At 47.6% G+C, this 20216-nt stretch overlaps 1 protein-coding gene across 1 annotated transcript in view; it reads right to left on the minus strand.

Annotated features, from left to right (window-relative positions):
• LOC105469893 (HtrA serine peptidase 1) overlaps positions 1-20216 on the minus strand; it is a 52578-nt gene that overhangs the window by 12608 nt on the left and 19754 nt on the right. Inside the window, exons 2-3 of the mRNA XM_011721479.3 lie at positions 13279-13378; positions 12649-12853 (exon numbers count right to left, since the gene is read on the minus strand). Of these exons, the coding sequence (XP_011719781.2) occupies positions 12649-12853; positions 13279-13378 (305 nt within the window). The remainder of the gene's footprint in view (positions 1-12648; positions 12854-13278; positions 13379-20216) is intronic.

A 20216-nucleotide genomic window follows, 5' to 3' on the forward strand; every position in this document is an offset into this window, starting at 1 on the left:
CCGTGAAAGAGAACTCTCTCAACAACCATTCGTTGAGTGTCTCCTATGTGCTTGGTGCAAGGAACATCCGATTAAGAAAATCCGCCCTTGCCCTTTAGGCTTTTGCCTCATGGGCAGAGACACATACAAGCCACCAGGACACAGAGTGGTAAGAAGACACGAAGTCCGTCTCCCTCACCATGGGCAGCTCAGCCCAAAGTCTTCCATAAGGGCCAAACACAGACCCGCACTAAAAATAGTTTGTGTATATCAGTTAGGGTGCTTTCAACTGCAAGTGACCAAAAAACCCAACTCCAAATGGAGTATGTAGAGTAGACAGGTGTCTACTCCAAGGGCTGGGTGGTGCCAGGGCGATAACCTGAAGGCTCACAGACAGTGTCAAGAACAAGGATCCTTCCTTCCTTCCATCCAATCAACCTCAGCCTGTTCTCACAGCCACAAGACGGCCACCACCATTCGAGACATCACATCAAGACGTGACTGCGACCGTGCTGTGGAAGCATCTCTTCAGAAGAGCAAAGTCCCAAAAGTGCCCTGGCGCCCTCCTCCTCGCAGGTCATCAGCAGCATCCAATCAAGCAGCGACCTCAGCACCCGTTGGAGGAGGGAACATGGCCCCCTGACTGCACTGGACCCTGCAGATTTGCCTGAGTCAGGAATGCAGTGGGGTCGGGGGTGGAACGAAAACAAACCCAGGGTTCTGCCAGCAGGGAAGGAAGTTGGAGGGTGGGCAACCATGAGTGTCATCCAAAGCCTGGGGAATATGGTTCATTTTAAAAGAAGATCCCAATACCAGCACTTAACAGTGTTTAGAAAAGACTGTATAAGTTCATACTCCTTCAAGCACGTTTTTTGTTTGTTCATTTGTTTGTTTGGCGGGGTGGGGCAGGAGATGTCTGTTAATCTGCTTAAGAAGAAAGCAATGGTCACAGCAGTTCCGTGGTGGTGACAGGGAGGTTCAGGTGATGGGAGCAGAGTCTGGGCAAGGCAGGGAAACCACTCCTAGCGTGCATGTCCAGCATCTTCCCAGAGCTTCTCCAGCTCTGCCAGGTATGCAGCCTTCACAACCCACCACCCTGTGGACGGGCAGGATGGCTTCACAGCTGTTCTGCTGATGAGGAGACTGCAGGTCCCACAGCAGGTGGTGGTGGTACCGGGACTGCAGCCCTCCCTGATCCCAACCTCCGCTCCAGGTGTTCTTCTCCCCAGCCCGCTCCCCACCTCCCAGATGCTTGGGGTACACAGCGGCCAGCAGTGAAACAGCTGTCCTTGTGCCCTGGATCACTCCACAGGGACAGGGGACCAGAGTGGGTATAACACAGAGCAGGGCAAAGGAGAAGTTTAGGAAGAATCCAAGCAGGGGCCCACCACGAGAAGGGAGGGGAGGTCTGTGCATGCAGCCTCGGCTTTGGGGGCGCTACGTGTGGTGTGGGTTCCATAACTGAACCACAGATGAACCATAACTGCTGGAACTCCCCCAGAGCAGAAAAGTTGGGCCTGTGCTGAGTGAAGTCCCCAGGCTGACAGCGCACCTGCGCCTCGGGCTCATTCTCCAAGATCAACCAAGGTGGGGCAGAAGTGAAAACCTAGGCAAAACACCTATGTGTATATGAGTACATGTACATACACACACACACACACACACACATTACCCCCTCAGGCTCCACGTGTGCTGGGAGAACACTGTCCCAGATAGCAGGACATCAGGGCTGGGTCTTGGTCCTGTATGAACTCAGTCTACGACCTTGGCCCACTTGATCAGCTTCTCTGGGTTGCGGTTTTACCACCTCTAAAATTAGGAGTTGAGCCCAGTGGTCTCCCATGGTCATCTCAGCTCTGACAATTAGCTGTTCTTTACAGAAAACCTGGTTGCTTTCCAAAACATCCATTAGCAGACAATAGTTAAATTGGTAAGATCCAAACAGGCAACAGGGTCCCTAATAAATCCCTTTTTTCATACAACTCCCCAGTGGGGTGAGATGATTCCCGCAAACTTATACCGCTGCAAGAGGAGGGGGGATTCCTAGAATTCTCCAGATGCTGGCTTGGCCAGTAATCTTTCATAGAGGACTGTGAAAAGCAATGACCCATCAGTATTTCAGCTTCCTTCCATTCAGGTTCTGCCTAGTAGCACTTCAGTGCTCATTTAATCTCATTCCCTGAAGCTTGGAGAAAAGAAAAAAAACAAAAAACAATAACAACAAAACCAAAGAAAAAATTGGCAACTCTTTTTCAACCTAATAAGCCAAGTCAATTACTTCTTTCTCGCCTTTGAAAATTACGAAGTGTTCCTGAGTTACAAAAATATTTTTGTTGCTGAATCTGCAGAATCCACTGCATCGTTTCCGGAGGCTGGGACTTCCAGGCTGGTCCTGTGTTGGTTCAAGTTTGCTTCAAAGGCTAACGCTGCAGCAACTGGCTGGGACTCAACTGAGTGATTCAATGTGCCTTCTGGAAACAGTTATGCTAACCTTTCATTTTCTTTAAAAAATATGCAATGGACAAAATAGCACATCCTCTATACCCAGCAAGAAGCAGTGCCATAGAACTTGCACGCCTCCTAAGGACAATCAAACCAGGCCGCAGAAGGGTTGTTTAGGGGGGATGTCAGCATCCAAAGACTTGCTTGAGAGAGTGAGCCAAGCTGGGTAAGGAGGGAAGTGAGCACATGGGCAGGGAAGGAACTGTGAAAAAGGGCGGGTCAGTGCACTGTGGACTCAGATGAACCAAAGATTTGCTGACTCGGGCTACTAGGGAGCAGGACCAGCAACAAAATTAGCAGAGGCCAGTGCAAAATGCAAATGCAGGCTCCTTGTTCATAAAGCATACAGAAAGCACTGTTAAAGGTACTAAAATATAAAGCTTTTTCCCTTCTTCCACATTCTGTCTCTCTCAACCTATCACACTGGTTTTGGTTTGCTAGTTATTGTTGTGGTTATTTACGGGACAGTGAGTGCAGACACTGGAGGCCTCACGACTTGGCCTCGTGCCCACCAACCCCTGGACCTCGGATCGTGCCCTGGCTAGGGGTGGGGAAGTTGAGCCAAGCATCTTCCCTAAGGGCCCACTCCTCCAACACATGGATAATGGATGACCCCAAGGACACTGCCACTTCTGTGTCAGGGTGCATTAGGTACCTGGATCAGGGTGAGAGCGGCTTGACCCTGCCCAGTAGCCCACAGAACCACCATGGCATCATCAGCCTGAACCCTGCACCACTAAGATGTTATGCGGTGCCCAAGTTGGAACCTAGAACTGCCCTGTGCCTATACCCCTTCCAGGGATGGAGGGTAGCAATGATCGCTGCATAGAAACAGGGAAGGGAAGGTCAGGTGGGGCTGGAGGTCTCAGGGGACCAGGGATTGGGGAGGCAGTAGGAGGAATCCAGCCTGAACTAAATCCCCAAGTTCTCTGAGCATGCTCCATTGGCTCATAGGACTTTATTCACAAAAATACAAATTCAAAGATAAAGTTAAAACAGTGAGCTCAGGGCACAGGGCCTGTGAGTACATGGGTCACATGCCCTATGCAGCTGGCTCTTCCAGCTTCTCCAGACAGGGAGGCGGTAGACCAGGAATTCTCCAGATGCTGGCTTGGCCAGTAATCTTTCACAGAGGACTGTGAAAGGCAATGACCCATTGATATTTCAGCTTCCGTTCAGGGTTCTCAACAGCTTCAGAACCCTTCCGTTCAGGGTTCCATTCAGCTTCCGTTCAGGGTTCGGAGTGGATGAGGAGGGGAGGTGGTGGGCCAGGACTGAGAAGCTTGGGATTCAGATTAGAGAAGGTGAAGGTTATCAGCGATCACAAAGTCAAGGGTGGTTGTGGTGAGCAGAAGAGCCAGGGAAGGAGGGATCTGCCAGATGGGCACGGAGATCACCAACATATACAGACTGAGAAGAACGGTGTGACCAAGTCGCCATCATGTTTCTCCAACTGACATGTGATTACTACTGTCTAGGGAGGGAAGTAGAGGAGGTAGGATGGATGGGAAGGCAGCAGGGTAGAAGCGGTTCAGGTGGGAGAGATCAGAGAAGTGGGGAGATGAAGGGAGAAAAAAGGAAAAAGAAAAGGAGAAGGAGAACAGAGGATAATGTGCCATAACAGAGAGAGAGAGAGAGCACACAAATGAACAAAATGAAACGACTTTCCTCCTCAGTGTTTATGAACACCACCAAAATATTTAGTCTTCTTTACACTATATCAGATGTTTGCCATTTCCAACATTCCCTTACTCTTCAGTGTTTAAACCACAAAATGTCAACAGTCTTCATGGGGGCCCAACAGCTAATGACTGTATATATTCGTGGCATCCAGAGGAGGAATAAGATTGTCTTGGTCAAGTCTAACTTGTGTCTCCTCCATACATCAGCCCCTTTGATCTGTCCCCTTTCATCCACCAACTTCAGGGTGGCTGATGCTGCTACAACAGCATGTAGCACGGCAGATGCTCCATAAATATTTACAAAATCAATGAATAAGTAAATAAATGAAAGAATGAACAAGCCAGGTCTTAAAAGATACATTAGGATCTTGAAATTAGGTAATAACTGGGGTTAGCCAAGGCCTGGCATTTGGGTCTGGGTAACTGACGGGGTAACCGATGCAGCCTGCTTTTCAGCTGTCTATAGGCTATAAAGCTCAGGGCTCAGGGAGGCAAAGGGAACAGCTTGTATCTCCAGGCTGTCATGGTGGGCAGGGGCTCAGCCCTACTCTATTTAGTGGGATCAGAGTCCAGCACACAGCAGCCTCTCAGCATCTGCTGAACTACACTGAAGGCACTCTGACTCCACCTTACCCATAACCACATAGAGCTTCTTTGAGCCCCATATGCGGGGAAGTTGCCCAGGATGTAGTATTCTTTTCAGATTTATTTTAAAATGTTTAAAACATGTATAACCTCTTCTATATAAGAATAATTTGATATGGTCCATGACAAAGGGCCTTTTATAATAAGTTAATTAAACATATATTTATGACATAAAATGGGAACACAGGGAAGGCCAGTGGTTTCGTGAGCTGCCTGGTAGATAAAGCAAAGAGGGAAATACCGTGAGTCACATGTTCCCATTATCAGATTCTGGTGCTTTGTTTAACCAAAGGAACTGTTAATTCACATGTTTATTAGGATAATTAGTCCTCAGTTCACCAGAAGGTCTTATTTCTCTCTTGCCACAGAAAGAGGTCTGGATGGCTTTAGGAAACCAGCCACGGAACTGCATCGATGCTGCTATGACTGAGAGGTGATCGTATCATTGTGAATCTTTGTGCTTTCAGACTCTTGGGAGACTGACTACTTAAGACATTGGAGCTTTCCGGAGTATGAGTAGGAACCCCAAAGAACCAGAACCAACAAGAAATGAGCAACACACAGAGAAACTAGCTAACCAGAAACTTGTTCTGGAGGGTTCTAATAAACTCACAAGGAAATGACAGTTTGCAATTAGTCCAAGATCTAGGTTCTGCAGGCTGAGCAGAAATGGGAAATTAAGCAACTCCACCTGCAACTCTTGTCACCCAGCTTGTTTCCTTGGCTGGCTCTCACTGTCCTTTCCATCTCAGCTTAGATGTCACCCCTCAGATAAGATTCCCTGCTTACACTATCTACTATCTTTGCAGCCCGAGGCCTTCTACCCCTTCACCTGTTTGCTTCATGCACTGTACTTATTGCCATATTTACTTTACTTCACCCGTTTCCCACACTAGATCTTAAGCCTCATGGCTTTGCCCACTGTGGCTGCATCCTCAGCACTTAACAAGTATTTGGCCAAGACAGATGTTCAACATATATGTATAAAATCAGGGAATTAATAAGGAATCACTAAAAGAATGAACAAACTAGACCTTGAAAGATCCATTAGGATCTCAAAATTGGATAATTGCCAAATAGCTTGGAATTCTGACAAACTCCTTTCTACCAATGTCATAGAGAAATGGACAAAAATAAGGCCTCCCTCTGCTACTGTGGCAAGACCAAAGCTTCATCTCTGAAAAAAAAAAAAAAAAAAAAAAAAAAACCCCACAATCTCTGGAAAAGAAAGGGCAAACAAAATCAGCTAATCAGCTTCTCTTCCGCTCCCCGCAGCTACCTAGTGCTTCACCTCGCTTGGTTCTTATGAGCATTCCTGCCTCCAGCCACTTTCAGCTCCTCTAGGACAAGGTGTAAATTGCCTACCACTGGGGCTGGCAATTTTTTCCTATAAAGGGCCAGGAAGCAAATATTTTTGACTTCATGGGCCATGTGGTCTTCATCCCAACTATTTAACTCTGCTGGTGCAGAATGAAAGCAGCCATAGACTCTACCTAAATAAGTGAACATGACCAGGTCCCAATAAAACTTTATTTACAACAACAGATAGAGGGCCAGCTTTGGACTACTGGCTGTAGTTGGCCAACCCTGGACTCTAATACTCTGTCACACACTTGATAAACTGTCAAATGGAACCAATTTGTATTCCCCCCTCAATGAAGAGGACAGGAGACATTCCTAAACAAATCCAGTCCCACCAACTTGGGAACTGCTTTTTCAGAACCATAAATAATAGTCTTAATCCGATTCCCTGAAAAGAGAGTGCCAGAGTGAAAAAAGCCATTACCATATTAAGAGAAAAATATAGCCAAAGAATTTCCTTGACAATCAACTAAGTTCTTGAATCCGGGCCAGAGAACACACAGGGTCTCCAGCTCTGAGAGTTTGGGGAACTGAAGCGTTTCCCATGCCAGAAGGAGCTGCAGTCAAGAGCTGAGGAGCCACGTCCCCACCCGCCTCTGGACAAAGCCTGGCACAAAATAAAAGCCAGCTTCTACTTCACTGTCTGGCTTCACATTCCCTCATGAAATATTGATTCCTGTCCCCCTAAAAATGGTAACAATCAATACAGTAATAGAAGCCTCATAACATCAACACCGTCTGTGGCATCATTAGCAAATGCAATGGTAGCCCTCAGAGTTCTCGGAGAAAAAGAAGAGACCACAAAATGCCCAGTACAGAAGGAGTGGGGGGAAAGAATCCAAAATGGAAAAACACAGAAACAAGAGGGGAGCTGGGGCAGTGCGAAGTGCATTCCAGGCTCCCAGGCGCTTCCTTCATGAGGATGAGTGACAGATGACTCCAGGAGAGGGCAGTGGGTGAGCCCAGGCCCTGCATTCTCTGATTCACTTTTGGACGAGCTCAGGCCACTGAGTCAGCACGTCTGACCATCAGCTTGCCTGAGGAGAACCGGCGTGAGTCATGGCACGCACCAGCCCACTCCCATCCCCAACCACTGCCACGTCCCGGGGGGCTGCCTGAACCCCCCTCACTCAGCTGACTCAGGAAAGATTCGCCACATGCAGGGCCAAGTTCTGGTGGCCTGGAGAAGAGCGGCCTGCCCAGCAGCTCCCAGGACATGTAAAAGGCCCCAGGCCCCTCACCCGCGGTGACTCCCCTCTGAACTTGATGAGGATCAGGGGTGTTGGCCTCCCCGCTGCACCAGCCAGCTCAGCAGTAAGAGGACCCTCTGCAAATACAGCGGCCCCAGCGCCCAGAGGGCTCCCTGTCCAGCCACTTCAAACAGGTCTGTGGGTGCCATCTGGCCTGAAGGTGGCCGGGGGGTTGGAGGGGTGGTGCAGGCCTACAGGGGAGGGAGGAAAACCACCTCACAAGCCTCAACAAGGCCGTTTCCAAATATTTACCTGGTTGTTGGCGTCAGAGAAAAGCACCCACAGGAAAGCTCACTGTTTCCCCAGCGCTTTGCATTACCAAAGACCACAGACCTGCTGCAGCCCTGACAGGACCACATGTCCATCAAACTCCAGGCAGGCAAAGCGGGATGGCAGGGGCATCTGCAGCCAGCCTGCTACAGGGTCATTTCCTCATTGAATATAGGACGGAAGCTCGATGCAGGAGCCGCGGGTGCCTTCCCCTCAATTCCATCCACGTGGTGGGTGCCCTTGCTTCCTCCACGGCAGACAGCTGTGAACGTCCTACTCGGGACAAAGTTGCCAAGCACCTCCTACCTGAGGACCGATCGGCCGGATGTGTCCCCAACCCCGCAGTCTAGCTGCAGAAATGGACTTCATTTGACAAATGACTGAGAAATGAGTGAGGCGACTCTAAATTGTGATCAATAGACAAGGAGGGAAAAACCAAGAGTGGAATGCAGTTGTCCCTGGGGTGATGTGTCCCCAGAGTGACGCGGTGGGATTGAGGAGACTGGGGCATGGGGCGTCACCTCACACAGTGGGGTGGGGAGAGATGTCTAAGGCAGAATTTAATCAGAGGCCTGAAGGATGGGAAGGTTGGCTCCATGAGGAGCTGGAGAGGGGTGCTCCTAGGAGGGGAACAGCCAAGGCCCCAGGGGACAGCCCTGGCCTGTGGGAAGTAACCGAGCAGGGGGTGTCTGAGCAGAGCAGGTGGGGGCAGAGAAAGGAGGGGAGGAGGGGAAGAGGAGGAGGGCCAGAGGGAGGGAGGGTGCCCAATCAGATGGGGCCCTCAAGGCCCTGGTAAGCAGTTCAGATCTCTCTCAGAACCGCAGGAGATCTGCAAAGGCTATATACAAGATGGGAAGGACATGATTCCAGAGATGCTTTTCTCCAAGTTTCTTAATCAGCACAGCTGGACAAACAGCTGTAACTAAAGTAACTTTCCCTCCTACTTTCTTCAACACATCCCATTATCTCTACCTTGTACTCCAGCCTGAAGAAACCAAACTGCTCTCTTTTTACTTTTCTCTCTCCCTCTCCCCACCCCTGCCCCAAACTGCTCAGGAAAAAAAAAACCCATTGGGACAAAATGCCACCATTGGATGAAAGCTTGACATATGCTGCACACTGGCAGTGGCTCATGTCAAACACATTTGGAAAGAGTTCGTAACTAAAGCTGAACTACTTTGCCCTCAAAGCTGCTTTCTATTAACATGTTTACACGCATACTGTCCCGACTTTCTGCAGCTGGGATTCCCTCCCCAGGCAGGCTGGCCACGGTCGTGGGTCCCGAGGAAAGAGGAGTTTCAGATTTGGGCAGAAGCACATTAAGGGATGCCCAGCCAGGGCTTCTCCCCTCTTGCTTGGAGGGAGTCAGCAGGGCCGGCAAGAGGGGGCTGCTCCGTGAGCGTCTCCCAGGAGCTCTTCCGGGTCCCAAGACTCAGCAGGCAAAGTGAGCGCACATGTGTCTGCTCAGCAGTGAGAAGCAGAAAAGGAGTCATTTGGTCACAAGCCCAGAAACATCTCTGGCAACTTCAAGCCACTGGAGATGTGAGGGGAGCTCCAAGAACGGGAGGAAAAGCAGATATGAAACTGGACTCAGAAAGTGCAAGAACTCAGACAGTGCTGGGGTCTCAAGAGCAGGGCCTACAGCAGCTTCACCATGTTAGTCTCTGTGGGTGACATCCGGCTTCACTTTGCAGTTCCAGGGGGAGCCTCTGCTTGCCCTAACTTGGTCATGTGTCCGCTCCTTGGCACCAGAGGGTAGGACACCATGACTGATGGGCCCACCTACGCTGTCCGATGACGGAGATGTGAAATGCTGGCTGCTGCTGCCAGTAAGGGGGGTAGGTGGGTGGCAAGTGGACAATGACCACAGGTGTCCATGGTAATTTTTATTTCACTGAAAGTCTCAAGAATATCACATTTATAGCCACGCACAGTGGCTCACACCTGTAATCCCAGCACCTTGGGAAGCTGAGGCAGGTGGATCACCTGAGGTCAGGAGTTTGAGACCAGCCTGGCCAACATGGCAAAACCCTGTCTCTACTAAAAATACAAAAATCAGCCAGTCATGGTGGTGCGTGCCTGTGGTCCCAGTCACTCAGGAGGCTGAGGCAGGAAAATCACTTGAGCCCTGGAGGTGGATGTTGCAGTGAGCGGAGATTGCACCACTGCACTCCAGCCTAGGCAACAGTAAAACTCTGTCTCAAAAAATAAAAAAAAATAAAGTAAACACGTTTATGAAGGACAATGGAGGACCCTCCAAGTGAAATCAGGATGCCAGGGGAGGAGCTGGGTCCAGATGATAAGCCACCAAGCTAGTCACTGGGCCCATGGACGCGGCAGGCAGTCTCACCAGCTTCACTGGGTTACTCTTAAGTGGCTTTGGGGGAGGTTGGGCCACAGTCTCATACGACAAGGAGCCATGTAGGTGATTTTCATTCCTCAAGCACAGTTTCTGCTGGTTCTGTTCTGCCTTCTCTGTTTTCCTGATCTCTTTCATCCTCTTTGTTATCTCTAAGGTGACACAAAGCAAGGCCAGCTTGAGCCTCCCCCGAAATAACCTATCATCAAAACAAGGGAACAAAAGAGAAAGAGCTGGAAGAGATGCTGTTACTCTCCCTACTTCCAACTACTATCAGCAAAAAAAAGCAGTTTAGTCAGTGGAAACCAGTCTTTTGTGTGGTTGTCTGCAATTTAATATCCTTTCATTTCCAATTCCATTTAGAAAAGCCACATCAGTTCAATTTTAAATTTCAAGCACCCTTTCTTGGGGGACTTGAAACACATGTCAAACAGCATGCTGCTGGCTGAAGAGCTCAGCTCCCAGGACAGCAGGAGTCAGGTCAGACACACTCTGCAAAGCTTGTCTATTGAGATCGTTCGTGTCTTGCCAGGACATGCCAGGGATGACACGAGGAGACAGTCTCCACCTTGGCTCAAAATTGGAAAAGAATATCCGCCGGCCAGAAGCAGCTGCACGGTATGTGCCCACGCATTCCAAACACGAAGTTACTCAGTGGGGGCGGCGTCCAGGCCAGCGCCTTGCCTGCACACAGCTCATGCCCTGCTGCTGGCTGCCTCCCAAAGGCTCTGTGAGGCTGAACAGGCCCCACGCGTGGCCACAGGCTGTGCTATTCTGACTGGCTCCTTCCGGTGAGACTACCACATCCTGGATACCTTTCTAGCAGCCTGTTCCTAAACCAGATGCACCCACCTTTCCATGGGCTGTTTAAGGTCAAGCTGTCCCATCATTCCATGGGGCCAGCCTGTATCCCTCCAACAATAGCCATGGGCTTGGACACGTTGGGAGCAGTAGCCTGGCTGCCTTAGGAGGGCAGGGTCATGACGTGTTTGCTGTGTGGTCTCAGACAGGTTACTAGACTTCTCTGAGTCCCTGTTTCTTCTTCTCTAAAATGGGGATAATACAGCTATTATGCAGATTAGGTGAAAAAGAACGAAGGCAGAGGCTGGCCCAATGATCCTGTGACCAATAAACACACTTTGAAAGATTAGTTGTTGCTAGAAATTCCACAGTGACCTAATAGAAATAACACACAACTGCAGCCTCACTCAAGGCCAGTTACACACACCGGACACAGACCCTATATCTACCCTGAGCCTCTTTGGCCGTGCCTGGCCACCCGGCCATAGAGAGGTTATAGGAACATCGGGGAAGGAGGGTTGTAAATGTGTTAGCTGGTGGTTTTCTGAAGACTGGCCGTAAAGGAGCCTGGGCTGGGCAGCAACTTGATGCCATAAAAAGACAGAGGAGACCCAGAATCCTACCACCCAAACAGCACACGCAGAGCTGTTTCCAGAAGGAGATGTACCCAGCATGCCATCCAACAGCACAAATAGCCTGATTAATTCTACGCTTGTCTGGAATTACTCAGCCCACACCCAGGTAAAGGGAGGCAAGCAGAGGGCTGGACAAGAGACCCCAACTGGCTCAGTCTCTGGTCTTTTCCTTGGCCAGAGGCAGGATTCCAACCTCCTCTGATTGTTCCCTCCATCTGAAGTCCAGAAAATTACAAGGATGTGAAGAAACTAGAAACCACGCTTTCACTGAACATGCCACACAGCAAATAAAACCTCTCTCATCAAAGTGTCGAGTGGGGGTTTTTGATGAGTCAGTAAGAAATGGATATTGTCCCAGACATGAAGACTTTGCTAAGCAAATCAACAGCAAAAATGATTGCAAAGAGAATATTTAAATAGAAAGCATTTTCAAATACAGCATTTGCCAGATTGATCTTGGTATGGCTCAGTTCTGCCCCTCCCCCCTCCAAAAAAAAGCTGTATACTCAAATGATTATAATTTGGGCAAATAGTTCAGTCAACACCCTTTTGTAGGCAAGCCACATGCACACTAGCATACTAAAAGCTCTGAGAAGGTCTGGGAAGAAGAAATCCATTAGCTCTGTTTTAACTCAAGGTTTCCAAGATATATAAAGTATGGAATATTGTTCTGAAACACACCTCATTACCCTGCAAAACCCCAATTTGGGAGAGCTGGTTTGTTTTCAAAGTAACTGTTGACAAGTTAAGGATGGCTCAGTCTAAACCCCAGTAAATTCTATGTTCACTGTGAATGCATGACGTATCTGTGGAGGATAAATAAAATCTGTAACAAGGGTTGCCACAGGATCGGGAATGGGAAGGAGACTCAATTTTCACAACTTACCTACTAATTTCTTTACAAATCTATTGCTTTCTTTGATAAACATTTAAAACATTATTTTAAAAACTTTTATCTGGCTCCTTACAGAAGCTCTCCTGAGCCCCTGCCTCTCCCACACGCCCAGGCCATACTCAGCATCTCCTCAAGGCCCTCCTGTGACTGGTTTAGACTGGCTTCAGTGCCCCCTGAGAATCACCCACAATCAGAGAGCTCTGGTGCCTTTGCCAAGGGTGTTCCAGGGCATCTGAGAACTCACCTCTGCAGGCGAAAACATACTCACCTGGTGGTCAATTTTGATCAGTGCAATGTCTGCTTTCTCATCCACATCCTTGATTTTGGCTTCATAGGTGGCACCATTCTTCAGCTCAACTTTGACCCGGTGCTTGTTGGTCACCACGTGGGCATTTGTCACGATCAGTCCATCTTCCGACACAATAAACCCAGACCCACTAGCCACCGGCACCTCTCGTTTAGAAAACGGAAGCCTAAAATCCAAAGAAGTACACACTTAAGCCTGCAACACCTTAAAATGAACGCTTCAACACATTGATTAATGAATGGGTTCTGCAACAGCAACACACACCTAGCAATCGCTTCTTTACATATTGGGCTTAACATTTAAAAACTAAACAATCTGCCAATTTGTTGCATGCATCAAACAATTTCACTTACAAAATATTCTTAGGGAATCTCTTCAGAGCCCGAGGTTCTTTAAACATTTAGAAGGGTTAAGACTGTAGATTCATAGAGTCGAATGGGGCAAATGTTTGAAGGGAGACACACTTATCTTAAAGTAGGAAGATATTCAGTGACACTTTGACACTTTAATGTGTCTCAAAAAGAGCTCTCATGTTTTGCTAGTGGCGGTGAAAGCTTCAGAGGTTATAGGAAAAAGGAAGGCTCTCTTTACTTGCGAAACAATTCAATATGAACCACGGCAGGGGCGATCTTCTCCACCACGTCCGCAATAAAGTTATATTTATGGCGCAAACTATTGGGATCTTCCTGCCCTGAGAACAAAAGCAAAGAATAGATACTTAATGATACTCTGCTGTGGTCACCTAGAGAAAGACAGGGTTAGAGGAAGCCAAAATGCATGCTCAGCCTTTGGAATTCTGAAGGCGGAGTGAGCACAGTTCCCCTGCCTGGGCTCAGCTGCAAATGTCCATCGAACTCCCAAGGGAATGCCCACCCAAGTAAGGCAGTAAAATCCACTCATGATAACCTCTTTGCTCAGGTTCTCTGCTCTCAACAGAGTCACCAAAAAATCACCTCTGCTCTGGTGTCGAGCAGAGGCACCAGCAAATGCTTCTACCTCACACCAGCCTTTCCAAGAAGCTGATGGCCCAAGTATTTTTTGTTGTTGTTTGTTTGTGTTTTTGTTTGTTTGTTTGTTTTCTTTTTGAGATGGAGTCACGCTCTGTTGCCCAGGCTGGAGCGCAATGGTGCAATCTTGGCTCACTGCAACCTCCACCTCCCGGGTTCAAGCGATTCTTCTGCCTCAGCCTACTGAGTAGCTGGGATTACAGGCACCCACCACCATGCCTGACTAATTTTTGTATTTTTAGTAGAGACAGAGTTTCACCATGTTGGCCAGGCTGGTCTCGAACTCCTGACCTCAGGTGATCCACCTGCCTCAGCCTCTCAAAGTGCTAGGATTATAGGCATGAGCCACCGCACCCAGCCAAGGGTCCCTTTGTGATGTGGTATCACCCTCTGCCTGCGTCCCTTCCCTGAGTCCCCACCATTACAAAGAAGCAACCCTCCTGAGAAACACCGCAGGAGCGAAGGAGCACCGGGGCTTTTCTCTAGGAGAGGCTCACCAGATGGGTAGATCTGAGATTATTACGAAGAAACATGAAGGCAAAGGGGCAGCTCCTATCTTTCCCACTGACACCCCAAGGCAAGCTGAGGCCATCGTCCGTCCCCAAAGCAGTTTCCACCATGCCTTAACCACATGTTCCAACCCTGCCCGGGACATCCCAGACAAAAGGCATAAGAGGTGCCTTAAGACTGTGGGTGAGAAAAAGAGGAAAATCAAACGACCATAATGCTTTATACCTACAGTCATGCACCACATAACATTTCAGCCAACCGTGGACCATAATGCCATTGTTTTTACTGTACCTTTTCTATGTTTGGATACGCAAATACTCACCATTGTTACAACCGCCTACAGTATTCAGTACAGTAACCTACTGTACAGGCATGCAGCCTAGAAACAACAGGCTCTACCATCTGGCCTAGGTGTGTGGTGGGCTATGGCATCTAGGTTTGATAGGCGCACTCTGTAACATTCCCACAGTGATGAAATCGCCTAACGATGCATTTCTCAGAACATATCCCTGTCACTCAGTGGTGCATGACCGTTTATACTACAGTGAGTGGCCCCACGTGGTGGGCGTTTCCAAAGCCACTTTCAACAAAGCTGTCACATGTCCCGATGTGAGGCTCTCACCCAGGAGGGCTAAAAGTTAGTTTCTGTCGACCAGAGGCGCACACCCAAGGTAACTGATTCAGAAACAGGCTACTAGAGATTCAGGGTTCTGGGCTCCCATTTTGGTGGCACGGGTGGTGGCAGAGGCAGTGTGTCCCTGGAAGTGCACCCTTAGCCTACTACTCCAGCTCCTAATCTCTGCCACCTGCTGCTACCTCTTAACAAGTCTGCTCAAGCAGGCTGGAGGGCTTCCAGGCTGGTCTGCAGCTAAGAGCCATGCACCCCATTCTTCCCCCTTGGAATAGCTCAATGCTGCACAAGCAGGCTCCAGGGACCCGCACTCTTTTGTTAGCTGCTCGCTACGAATTGACAGGAAGCTTTTGGAAACTTTCAGAGCAATTTCACATGGTAATCTTATGTCTGTTGCGTTGAAAAATGAATAACTGTGGCTTGTATTTCCTGTCTCATATTTTGTATTTTGTAGGTATTTTGTGTCTCATTTACCAACAGGCCTGTGTGCCTGCCCCTAACACACATGCATATACACACAGAGATGCACAGGCACACACACACAAACTCACACATACACACTATGCATACACACCCACACACGTACACACATAAACACACCCACACACATACACCCACACTCATACACAGACTGTCACATAAACACCTATACACACTTCCACACAATTCATATACTCACAGATGTGCACATACACACAGAGTCACACATATATACATACAAATGCGCACACACACACACACACACTCACATACATGCCTCTCTTACCACTAAGGTGGCAGCCCTTCCCCAGGCTCTAGGCTGTAAGTAGAAGCTATGAGACGTCCCAGCCCTCTTGTGACCCATCACAGTTTCATACCCACTGGCTCCCACATCCCTACCACGCTGGGTCACAAGGGGCCATAGTAACCCAACTTGACACCATGGGGCACAGGGACATCTGGAGGACCACCTGCCTCTCCCACGCTTGCTTTCTCAGAAGTAAAAGCGCATCTGTGAACAAAGGGCCCCCTTCTGTCCTGGCCCCTGACCTCTGAGCTGCTTTATTTAAAGATTGGAATCATCTCTTTTTACATAGCATGGTTTTCTAAGGTACAGAAAAAGATCCGCAACTACTAGGAGGAATAATTTAACAAATTCAGGACAGTATCATATTATTATTTTTGCTTTCAAAACCCTTTCATCAGTTGCCTTAATTTAATTTTTTCTACCTTCCTGTGGAACAGGAAAATCAGGTATCCTTCCCATATTATATATGGGGAAACTGAGGCTCGCAGACTTTAAATAACTTCTCCATGGACACTAAAATTTCTTAATAGAGAGTATAAGTAACAGGTAGATCCGGGCAAGCCCTCCCAAGCCCACAGTGTCACCAGATTTACAGCTTCTCGCTTCAACACCGGCCCCCTACAGATCTGCTACCCTCCCAGGTTTCTAGGTAGTTGGAAATAATTGGTGTGTCTCCTCGAGCACTCCAGTGGGAGGTGTAAATAAGGGAATGGAAATGTTCCTTCTGAACACAGAGCCTGGCGAACGTCACCAGAGACAGCTGTAAACAAACGCATCTGGGCTTCCTCAGACCAGCTTCCTGGGGAAAGGCCAAGAAGAGGTTTAACTCCGGCCGGGCCAGCAACACAGAGACAGCGTGGTGTTTCAGAAACTCACGAGAAGGACCATTACTAGCACCTTCCCACTAAGGATCATTAACTGACTTCCTCTTTCTGGCTTCCCGAATTAGGTATGGGAGAATCTGCCCACGCCAGAGGCAAAAATGAAGATGGATTGAAGATGGATTTTGCTGGGCAGTCGCCTTCTCACACAGTCACAGAAAGTGGCTCCAGGGTCTGCCCACCAGGAAAGCAACAAGGGAGACCAAGGAGGATCTGGCCTGGCCACGGGAAGGCCCAGTTCCAGCCTCAGTCCCCTGGGCAGCCTCCATTTCCTCATCTGTAAGATGGACCAAATGCCTCTAGAATGAGCTGTGAAGATGGACCAAATGCCTCTAGAATGAGCTGTGAAGATGGACCAAATGCCTCTAGAATGAGCTGTGAAGTCTGCTCCAGCTCCAACCTTCTGTGATGGAATCCCTGTCTCTCCCTCTCCCCAGCGTGCTGCAGGAAGATAAAGAACATGTGAAATTTGAGATCAGGTCCAGGACTCTCCAAATTCTGTAGATGAGGAAACAGAAAGAAGGAGCAGTGGGAGCACAGACCATATGACAAGCCTGACTGAGCCTTCGTGACGCATCCCAGATGAAAAAGCAACCATTGACTTCCATTCTTACCATCCCTGGGTGGACCAGTGGCAACAGGAAAATAGAACAGAAATAACTAAACAGAAGAAACATCAGCTAACTGTTCAAAGATGGACAAAATGTCAACTGAAAGAAGAAGAAATATTTGGCTTGTCCAAATGCCATTTCAGAGTGAGGAATAAAAGTGTGTCTAAAAGCAGCTTGGTTCAGTGTTAGATTCCTGTTCTATTAAAAAGGCTCATCCATGAAACTAGATGGAGTGGCCACTGCCTGATGTTCTACAGAAACCCTGGCTGGCCCATCTGCTGTGATCTTAACTGTGGGTCAACTGTCTTCCTTCCAGACGGGTCAATCCCAATGGAGAATCCCCATAGATGGGCCCAGGTTGGTTCTGCCACTGCCCACTCTCCAAGGGGTTCAGGGGAAAGAGGGTGGGGGCGTCCAGGCCACTCAGCATGAGGAGAAGGCTGTGCACAGTCTCTGGCCTCAGATGGACCAGAGTGTGACCCTCAGCATGGTGCTCACTAGCTGTGTGGCCTTGGACGTGTTACCTCACTTCTCCAAGTGTTAGCCCCTCATCCATAAAATGTGGTAACACCATCTACCTCAATGTGTTTTCTATGCTGATTTCATGATCTACTGTATATGAAATGTTTGATCAAGCCATGGCATACAATTTAGAAAGAAGAAAATCCACAGGACTGGCCACGGTGCTGCTCAGTGGCAGCTCTGTATAGGTGCAAGCACGTCACACATCAGTGGCACAGCAGAGAGGTAAAGGGAGGTGTCTGGAGACCCACTCAGCCACCTCCGCTCCTCCTAACAGTGTCGTCATATCACTGCGAAGGTATGATCCAGGGAAGCTGTGTGGCAGGCTGGTTTTTCCGGCCTTCACCTGTATCTCTTCTCCCTAGCTTACAAGGGTACCCCACTACAGAAAGGAGACAGGGCAAGGTCAGCAGATAATCTAGCCTGACTGCAGCCCAGGTGAGCGCTTAAACCTGATGAATCAACCAACCTGAAGAAGGCCATTGTAACGCCCTAGTAGGTAAGGATCATGCCTCCTCCCCACACTGTTCTGTTAAGCCAGAACTGAGGAAGCAGAAGGCAATGAGGATGGGAAGCCTCCAGCAAGGTCAAGGCCTGGCCCTTTCAACTGCTCCTTTATTGAACAGAAAGCTGGAACTGGCTGCCGTTCAGTAATGGACCACACAATGAGGCATGAGAAAGAAAGAAAAGGCATCGAGATTGGAAAGGAAAATGTAAAACTGTCTTTATTTGCAGATGATATATATGATAGTCTATGTAGAAAAATTCTAGAAATCTACGAATATATGACTGCGTTTGTCAATGTCACAGGATAACAGGTCAATAAATAATTGCATTTCTATGTATTAGCAATAATTGGAATCAAAATTTTTAAAATATAACTATAACAGCATCAAAAATAAATATCGAATAATTAGGGAAATATTTAACAAGATATTTGCAAGATCTGTACACCGAAAGCTACAAAATGCTATCAAAATAAAGAAGACCTAAATAAATGGAGAGAAATACCACACTTGTGGATCAGAAGATTCGCTATTGTTAAGCTATCAATTTCTCACAAATTGACCCATAGATTAAGCATACTCCCAGTGAAAATTCCGAGCAGGATTTTTTGTAGAAATTCACAAACTATTTCTAAAATATATGTGGAGAACACAGAGCCTAGACCATCCAGAGTAATTCTCCAAAAGAAAAAACTGAATGACTTATACAGTGCTACATGATTTCATTTTTAAACAGAAAAACTGAGTAACTAAGATTCGTAAAATGGTAAGTTACAACAACTTATAGAGATGGATCTTTCCACTTACCTAGTAAATATTTATCATTGCTGATATTTAACACAATAAATGGTCCATTAAGAGTAGCCAACATTTCCTGTAACTTTATAGTTTAAAAATTGCCAGGATTCAATCCCAATATAATAAATGATTCGTCTTCCCTCTTTATAAACTACTAGTCAAGCACACAACTTCATAAATGTTGCTTCCTTAAAGCACATCATCCCTAGAGTTTTACACATAATACTTCTTAACAACTTTCAACAACTTCCTTCAAGGAGGAAGAAAAGAGACATACGCAGTGCAGGTAAGCTTCAGTCATTATTCTCCAATATTTCATGTTACTGAAAAGAGCAAGGCATTAAGTGTTTGACATTCATTATCACACTTAACACAATTTGTTGCAGTAAAAATGAAAATCACAGTATGGGGAGTATGAATTAAAGGATAGACTTTTATCTGTGTTTCTCTCAAAAGAATAAGCACAAAGTGGAATATGTGCTTTTTTTTTTTGAGGCAGAATCTGGCTGTGTCCCCCAGGCTGGAGTGCAGTGGTGCAATCTCGGCTCACTGCAACCTCTGCCTCCTGGGTTCAAGTGATTCTCCTGCCTCAGCCTCCTCAGCAGCTGGGATTACAGACACCCACCATCACACCCAGCTATTTTCTGTATTTTCAGTAGAGATGGGGTTTCACCATGTTGGTCAGGCTGGTCTCGAACTTCCGACCTTGTGATCTGCCCGACTCACCCAAAATGCTGGGACTACAGGTGTCAGCCACCATGCCTGGCCGAATATGTGCTTTAGATACATCAAAATGTATGCTGCTTTCATCTTTAAGGCAAAAATGCCAGGTAAAGACTAGACCTGAGGCAGGAAGAAGCCAGAATCGTGTCCTTATGGTTCTAATGCCATGGTTCTCATAGTCTGCCCCAAGGGACCCCAGAATACCACAGAAAATTCATCGATATTTCAGGTTTTCTGGGGAAATACAGTGATACGGGATCACTGTTAGACACCTTGTAAACTAACTCTAGATCAATCATAGTTTTGAAATCAGATCACGCTACATCTCTTTTCATGAGTCCATATGAAGTTGGATTTCTGGCAGTCACTGTGACAAAAAGAATGTACCACACAAAAATCAGTGTTGAACTGGAAATGGGGATGGTGGTGTCCAAACTGATTCCAAGATTTGAAAGGTCATGTGACACCCAACAGGTGCACACATCCCATTCATAAGTAATCATGCTTATTGAATAATGAAATTAAAATGTCTTTTTTTAATGACCACTGTGTT

Source organism: Macaca nemestrina, chromosome 9, assembly GCF_043159975.1.
Source record: "Macaca nemestrina isolate mMacNem1 chromosome 9, mMacNem.hap1, whole genome shotgun sequence".
NCBI classification, from domain to species: domain Eukaryota; kingdom Metazoa; phylum Chordata; class Mammalia; order Primates; family Cercopithecidae; genus Macaca; species Macaca nemestrina.